The sequence below is a fragment of the Ruditapes philippinarum genome, unplaced genomic scaffold (assembly GCF_026571515.1).
Source record: "Ruditapes philippinarum isolate M1 unplaced genomic scaffold, ASM2657151v2 ctg6532_1_1_1_1, whole genome shotgun sequence".
NCBI lineage: Eukaryota > Metazoa > Mollusca > Bivalvia > Venerida > Veneridae > Ruditapes > Ruditapes philippinarum.
Window position 1 is genome coordinate 50,227 of NW_026854536.1, and position 9,315 is coordinate 59,541.

The window sequence follows — 9,315 nt, forward strand, 5'->3', positions numbered from 1 at the left end:
TTGACTTAAATGTGTCCAACCACTTGGGAGATAATGAACGGAAACTAAATAAATCAGATTTTTTTCAAAGTTCAAGAGGGATAACTCTGTCAGCTATCAACAAACCATGACCAAAGTCGACTCTGCCCAGTGTATTCTTATGACAAATCCATGTTAAATTTGATTTGAATATGTACAACTGTTGGGGAGATAATTGAAGGAAACCGAACATTTCCATTTTCCTCTTAAATTGATGTATCAATATGTCAAATTTGAGTTGAATGTGTAATACTGTTTGGGAGATAATGAACGGAAACTGAAAATTTCTTATATTTTTTCAAAATGAAAGGGGCATAATTCTACCAAAAGTAATCAAACCACAACCAATTTCGAACTTGACCTGTGCATTCTTTTGACGTATCCATGTGTCAAATTTGAGTTGAATGTGTGCAACCGTCACTAAGATACTAAACGGAAACTGACTATGACGGAATGACAGAGGGACGGAAGGACGGAACAGGGTAACATTATAAAAAAGTATAAACAAGGCTGCAGATGATTCGCCATTCATTTAATCTATATAATACTTTGTGACTAACGCGTGTCACTCGCGTACCTAATGTGAATTGTAGAAAGCCACAACTTTTACACTCATTTCACTATATTTTGTAGAAGTCGTTTTAAATATCAAATATGTTTGGCCCAATGTAAATACATCACGCGGTAGCTGAAAGTATAGCCGCAAATAAGTGGTGGTTCGGCAAGCAATAATTACCTCTTAACCGTGTTAAACCTTTAACCGACCGTATCAAAAGAGGAAACAAATTATGCCCCAGATTATAACAATTTTGTTCGTACTTTGTAAATCAAAGTTAATGTGAAAATCTATTAAAAACCTATTCGGCTATAACTCTTATACAGGTTCAATGCTAGGTTATTTTGTTGCTAAAATATTCATGGAAATTAAAAAATAATAAAGATAAGCATGAATTCATTCAGATATAATTGTTACTAAGATTGATATTAAATCATCTTCGGAACCCATGCGTACACTTTTTTTGCACGTAGTTTTGCGTTATCAGTATATGTGGATTCCGACGATAATATTAAATAAACATACTTATTTTGAAGCTTATTTCCACATTTTTATCCACAGCGTACTGTTGTTAAACATATTTTTCTCATGTAATATAGTACTAACTGGTATTGAAGTCATACAAAATGAACTGTACGTACTTAATTTCCTATACAGTATGCATTTTAATTATTTTTAAGTTATCAATGCCGGTAATTCTTTTTTATTTGGCAGGGAGGGTTACGTCACATCGACACAGTATAGGTCATATCGCGACGTTCCAACTTTACTGGTGGACGAAGACATCAGGTGCACTTCGTGCATTAATTCAGGCACGAACGGGCACCTGAGTAGAACCAACGACGTTCCGTAAGCTAGCTGGATAGCTTCCTCACATGAAAGAATCCAAAGTCCCTGTCGGGATTCGAACCCACAGCGGTGAGGGGCAAGTGGTTAGAAGTCAACGACCTTAACCACTCGGCCACGGACGTTCAATCAATGCCGGTAATAAATGATAAAAAAATTAAAAAATTGAGATAATATTTTAATATAATGTCTAGGTAAACGGATATTAAAAAGTAGAAAACCAATAAATTTAATAACACAAAAGTCATTAACATTTTCAGCCAAAAAGTACGTTAATATAAATCATTGAAATTAAACAAATATAACTTATATTATGGTTGGGCAAAACATATATCAACAATCTAAAATAAACTATGGGAAAAAAAAGATAAAAACATAAAAATGAAATCTAAACTCTTTGAAATGTGCCTCTATGTCAAGAACAGAACGTTTACTGTATATATCTCAACAAGCAATAAATACTTAAGCAACAAAATGCTATGAATGTTAATACGACTTTAGCAATGAGAATCCCACCCAATTTAAACTGTATCCTTTAAAAGACAATATCTTAGATCATACTAATAACTAAGACAGGAAACAATGTACATGTACACGAAGTATGTCAATATAATTGCTAAGTTGGAATTATTTTCCTTATCAGGTGAAAGCATATATTTTTTTTAATTAATATCTGGCCTTTCTCTCATGGACCTTGCATACGATAAGTATAATTATGCAAAACTAACTGATTTACAAAACATCCGGAATAATGTAATATATATCTACTTCATATATTTTCATTTCATTCATTTAAAATTTATTTTTGACAATACTTTCAGTTAACATTTAAATGTGATATAGCTTTAATGTGTTTAACTTTTATTACTTAGTCTATAAAAACATACCAAAGAAAAAACTTACACCCCCCCCCCCTCCCTCCAATTTAATTTTATTACAATATCACGACATCACACATGTTTTGTTCAGGACATACCACTCCCTAAGTTACCAGGACCGGGGGATTTACACCTGTCTAATTTACCCGGGCAGGATCGCAATACAATCACTTTGTTGCAATGATGTTTCAACACGGTCGCGATTTCCAGTGGCGGGTCAGATTCAAGCTATTTAAAGTTTTAAACGACAATCAGAGATCATCAGGGATGAAATAATGCCAAATCTACTTGCAAATTAGTGTTTTGATAGAATTACTTATAAATATCCTTTTTATATGCATTTGTGCTGTAGCAAATAAACCGGCCTAGGATTGTTTGTTTTCACCTTGTCCTAAATTTTTCAAGGCGATCTTGAAAAGCGGATAAATTTTTGTCAGATTATTAATGAACATTGAAATTATTTGTCCTCATCAAAAATTAAAAAAACCCAGCTTGGCACAAGACAAGATCAAAGTTATAGAAATATGCCGAGTGTTTGTCATTTCTCAAAATAAATTATTGCTTAATCGGTTAAATATATACATAATTTGTATCAATGCTTGTAAGAATCTAAAACCCATCCAGCATATAAGTCAAATCCCGACAACGGTTATTTAATATGTTAAAACGATATAAAAGTGCATATAATACTGCACGCATTTACTTCCCTGATTATATTAACAAATCCCGCGACTTAAAGGCCCAACTGGACTATAAAAGCCAGCAGATGGCGCTAGGGCAGGTTTCTTATTAATTTTATGCATGCTTCACTTCAGGGACCCTTTTTCAAAGATTTAAGATTAATTACCAAATGCATTTAAACAACACTTGGCATGTATGTAGGCATAGATATTCTTGATATAGATTGACCAAAATTATTCAAAATAAAACTTTGTTAAGTGTGTTTCTGGAAAAAAATACTGGCCGTCAAATTTGAAATTTGAATTTCCATGGGAGGAGCCAACTGATCATTACAGGTCATGAACCTTCAGTAGTAAACAGATGCACGTGGCAGTGTTTATTTCAGTGAGAGAGATTTGTAGCAGACGATATATATTTCAGGGAGAGAGATTTTCAGCAGACGACACATTCGAATGCTGAGTACATGATAAGAAAAAACAATAACTTTTACTGATCTTACTTTATCAAAAAGTATTTATATCCAACAAATTTACAATAATCCATTAATCTATGATTTTTTTTTAATTTCAAAGTACTGATTAAACTTGTATTTAAATGGTTTAAACTTCATGAAAACAGTAAAAGTAACTTCCAGGTATAGTTCATTTACACAATATATTTTGTTGTAAGTATCTTGTAGTCAAAATAACATTTCACAAATGTTTATCTTTTGTATAAAATTTTTATATATTAATAGTTTAAAAAAAATTTAAATTCCTGTCAAGATCATTTTAGCAGTTTTTCTTAAAAGAAATGTCCCATGTAAGGCACATCCTTTGGATTTGGATATAGTTGTCTGGCTTGATGAAAAAAAACTGACTTCAAAAATAATATCTGGACAAGATGGCTTGATAATGTCTTTTAATTAATCTGATTAACCTGTGAGTTATATAAAACATCCATTAAACCTCTCCTGTGTAAAATCAGCTGTTTTGTTTATATTCTCTCTGTAGGTTAACACTGCATTCTATTTTTAGCTCATGGTTTATAACAGACAGTTTTACACCACTGATTAGTCACACCCACAAATACTCGCTGCCGCGGCAGCGAATGTTGCTATTTAGAATAGCTAGGATTGCCCAATGCTGTGATATTAACAAATCCCGCGACTTAACTGGCAGTTGACGCGTGCTCATTATGATTGACATATCTATCTCGCGTCTAAGTGGCTATTGTGCGGCAGTATTATGAGTGGGGCGTAAACCATGTCATTACCCAGTCTTCAGGTATCATATGTGTTGGTTTCGCTTTATTAACGATAAATTTCTAAAGGTTTAAAGTTCTCTTAAATGGGTGAAACTTTTGTTGTAAATGGTAGATGCAGAGGAAATGCAAGTGCATCTTTAGCAATTTTGGATCTTATTAGAAGAGACAATACCATTATATCATTAAATAGAAACCGGAGATTAATGAGTCGTTGGGCATTAGAACGGGATGCATTTAGAAGGGTAATGGTTTCATTGATATGTCAATTTTCATTCTAATAATTAATATTTTAATTTTTGATAATTGATATTACATATTTGTCGGCACAGATTGAGATGTATGATTTTAAGACTTTCTGTTCCATTTTCCGTTTTATTAATTAATTAATTTATTTATTTATGTATTTATTTTTTTTTTGCATTTTCATTTTAATAACACTTCTTCAACATGTAAATTTACCTTATCTACCAAATTTAATTTCATATTTTAAATTACTGTCCTTGCATTTTCAGTACCTACCACGCCCTAACTTACCGGGAGTGATTAATGCAGATATGGATGAATATGTAGGGAATCAAAATGGCCAACAATTTGAAGCAGATGAAAACTTGGATAGATTTAGAGAGGTAAGAGTTTCATTTATTATATACTTATAAATGAAATATTGAGAAATATTGATGAAATAAAATGCGTATTTTCATTTTCCGTATTTTCACTGTAAAAATTTATTTTTCACTGCAGTGAAACATATTTTCCGTATTTTCACTGGTGTCTTGCCGGACTACTTTCTTTTAAATTCTGCCAGTACACAAAATTTAAGGAAAAGTCTTTCAAATTTTATCGCAAAAAGGAGAAAAATGTATATAATAAACAGAAAATTCAAGTTTTTTTCTATAAATACATGATTTATTTTCATCTTGTGGCATGAAAATTACCATATTTCACTCGTGGCTAACGCCACTCATGAAATATTTATTTTCATACCACTCGATGAAAATAAATCATGTATTTATAGGAAAAACTTGAATATCCTCTATTTATTCTTTTTTGATTTTGGTAACTTATACTAGATAATTGACGCTTTCGGTGTATCGCACTGCGTTCAGATATTTTATCCCGTTTCATACAATATCAACAAACAACTTAATTGTCATGACTCATGGGTAGTTTTCATGTAGTGCTTGTATCTCGTAATGAAGTTATGTTCGCATAATTTTAGTACATGTGTTACACTTCTTCGACATATTATTTACATTATTATCAAAATTTGAAATCAAACATATTATTTTTCTGATATTTTGTATTTCAGTGCCTACCTTGCCCTAACTTACCGGGAATGAATATAGAAGAATATGCACAAGGGATTAACAGAAATCAAATAAGCCGAACAGGAGAACCGGGTCAGACGCAAAGAATATTTTGAAACAGGAAGAATCGATTCGACAGTACATCAGATAAAAAACTCTTATCTTCCGAATACCTTTGTAAGGCCCTTGCGGTCTCTCCTGCAGTTAAATATACCGTAAATATATTGTTTGTTTGTTTTGTTTCTTTGTTTCTTTGTTTTTTTTTATTTTCTGGACACTTACGAATAATAATGCTACGACTCATTAGAAATACGTCGGCCATTTGAACATTTCAAAAATGATGCTGACAATACTATAGCTTCAAATTATTCATGCATGGTATATTAAAGAACACATTGTATGAATATGTGTTTTTCGTTGTTGTTGGTTTTTATATTTTTTGGTTAGGTTTTACGTCACGACAACACAATACACAATCATATTGCGACATTCAAGCTTTACTGGACGAGGAAGACATCAGGTGCTCGTACGTTTATTTTTACGGGTACCTATATTAGAGCAACAAACGTTCATTAGATAGAGCGACAGCTTCTTAACAAAAAAGAATCCAAAGTCCCTGGCTTGATTCAAACCTAAAGTGGTGAGGGGCAAGTTGTATGAAGTCAACTACACAAGCCACAGGACCAAAGAAGCCCCACATGTATTATCACGGGGACAACGTGACACTATCTACCGTTGTAAAGCAATGTATATTGACCTAAATTTTGAAAAGTTGGTTAAGCTAAACATGTATTTCGAGCGTAGTAAATGTAAGCCAAGAATGATCCTAATAAACAGAGAAAAAATCATGCATGATGCGTATCGTTTACTCTAAGCGTGTGTTTCTTTCGCAATCACTTATAAAACATATACCAACTAAATACCTGAATTGTTAATTAAAAAGAATGTTGACATTATGGCAATTTTAACATCAGAGGTAACCAAAGTCACATTATGTCCGGAAATTAATGTTTTCTTTCTTTAGAAAAGCTACAACACTCATGAGTTTTATAACTTTTAAATATTGTTTTAAGGGCGTGTGTTTAAAGGAAGACACAGGCAAAATTTTCAATTCTTAGGTTTGGATTTTTCATTAATTATTCTGTTAATACCCCCAAAGTTAATACATTAGACAGTCAAAAGAACAAAACTTTTCTGCGTATAAAAAATAAAATGGTGGTTTCCTAACTTGACCCGCGTGGGTCAGGTTAGTTATATGAAACGAGTAAGTTACAAGGATATAAACCAAAAACTGTGTTCGCTAATAGGAATGTTTGATACCCAAGCCCAATTCCAACGTCTGTAAAAATATATATACAGCAGGATTGTACTTAAATACATACTGATATATAACAGGTGGAAAAGAATCAAACGTTATTTATCAATTTAGAATTTCCTATTTGAATCAATCAACAAACATCAATCGTACTAACGTTCAGACCAATTTTTAATATATATGCGGAGTGTTATTTAGAGCTTTTTCTTATTGTTTAGTTATTGTTTAGTAAAATTGTTACTTTTTCTCGAAAACAATTATAAAAAGGATGATTAAAAATAAAAGAAAAAATGCAACGGATGTTATCATTAAATGGCTGTATATTGTTTAGCTGATAAAATTGTGTTTGGCCAATAAACATGATACACATTTAAATATTAGCTTATCAGCGGGAAGGCTGTTGATAAAGCCGTTCTTTTCTAATAAGAATTGACGACAAATGACATGCGGTGTTATCTCCGTCAACCGATTTTCCTAACGTAAATAAAACTCATTTTGCGATTTTCTTTGACTCAACAACAACAATTTGTTTACACAATTGAAACTGTTGACGGCAGAATCACACGAATATAATTGTAAACATTAATTGTTCTGGTGAATAAACGTAAAATCGAACATCTGAGCTCTAACGGGAACTAAAACACGTTTTAATGAAAGTGAAATACTCCTGTCTAGTTTTTGTTCGGAAAGATAGACTAAATTTTCAGTGGGCGAAAGGTATCTATGAAAATTCTTGACAAAGTGTCAGTCATTAAAGAAATATGGCACAACAAAGAAAAACATATTTTAAAGCTTTTCTCATACCAACAATGATATACATTGTATAAAAACATAAATTAATACATTTAAGAATTATGAACAGGATACTTTTAAATAAAACATTAGAATTTTTCAAAATCTTTCGTAGAATAAAGAATAAGCATCTTCATAGCGGATATTTAAGGATTATTTTCACTCACTGTACACTTAAAATCATTTACAAGGAGTGGAAATGCATTTTTGTAACAGAAATGTTTTATGTAGCTCTTAAACAGAAATATTTTTATTCTAAAGTTAAGCAAGTCCGCACACCAAATTTAGTTTAGGAAGCGTATAAACTGTTATATTCAAACACAATCAAAATTTAAATAATGATGGAGAAATATTGATGAAATATTCAATAATTGTTTTGAAAATCGTTTTCACCTTTTAAGACCTACGTTGTCATTCCAAAATTTCTCATGTGACATGTCAGAAATATATCCAACATGAATAGAATTGCGGCCGTGTGACTAGTTTGTAGATACAGCAAAATTTATTATGTGGCATCTTCACAATGGGATTAATACGTACAATGCTGCTTGTTCTCAATTGCTAAATTAAAATGTTTTTAAGTATTTAATTATGCCAGTGACTAGTTAGAGTTAATGTCATTGGGTTCAGATAACGATTTTGAAAAATCTGAAACATTTTGACAACGAAACTTGGTAGCGCTTACATCTACAAATTAAATATATTATTTAAAGTCAACCCGGTACATTTCAAATAGATTCAAATGTATAATGTATCATACCCATCAACAGCTAGTGCTTATAAATTAACAATATTAATAAATATTTTTATCACCAGTTTAGATTTATGAACTTTTCATTATAGATTTGCCAATTGTGCTATATGGTACAAGCATTAGCATTTTTTCAGATAATTGATATCGACATGTCACATCGATATGTGGTCGAACACTTATTTTGATTTATTCTTAATTGAAACTAGATTATTTCGCCATACAGCTGTAATCATAGTTTGCAGATAGTTTTAGACAATTTTAGTTAATACGCATTAAATCGTGTTACATTTACATAGTCGCATCTGTCGGATCACTGTCTGAAGTAATGTGGGTGTGTATTCAGTGAGCTGCGAATGGGTCGTGCATAATCGATATCATAAGCAGTAACAAATTGGAATATTCCTTTCTTCTAATAATTTCCTTTGATTTTACCTGAAAAAAATACAATTGATATCCTCTCTCAAATTTATTAAAATCATATTGACTTTACAGTTTTCCTTTAAAATCAAACCGCAAAAATGTCCTATAATTTTGATGTATATACATTAATTTTATACATGTATATGTTTCCTTTGAACACTTATCTAAGAAAATTGATTTAGATGCATTTGATATCGTTGATAAACATGCTATTTGCATGATTTATTACTAGATAAATATTTAAAAGACATCATACCAAATTACCTTTTAATAATTACGAGTTTAAAAGTCTGCATAATTTATATGTTACAGTATACATTTCTATGATGAATAAAACATCTTAATAAAAGCTTTAAAGTGATATCGATATTGAATATTTGCCAGGCCTAGAAATATTATGTAAATAACACGAGAAATGGTATACTTCCCGATGTATGCCAATTCAAGGGTTGGCAATATCCTCTAGATCTATCACCCCACAGCCATGTTTTATTTATCATATT

General features: G+C 31.5%; 1 protein-coding gene across 1 annotated transcript; it reads left to right on the top strand.

The window, feature by feature from the left end:
• The first annotated feature begins 4,102 nt into the window (after positions 1-4,102).
• On the top strand, positions 4,103-6,288 carry LOC132740389 (uncharacterized). The gene is made up of 3 exons (XM_060728284.1): positions 4,103-4,466; positions 4,737-4,850; positions 5,534-6,288. The coding sequence occupies exons 1-3, from the start codon at positions 4,308-4,310 to the stop codon at positions 5,645-5,647; spliced, it is 387 nt and encodes a 128-aa protein (XP_060584267.1). The 5' UTR covers positions 4,103-4,307; the 3' UTR covers positions 5,648-6,288.
• Positions 6,289-9,315: the final 3,027 nt, after the last annotated feature.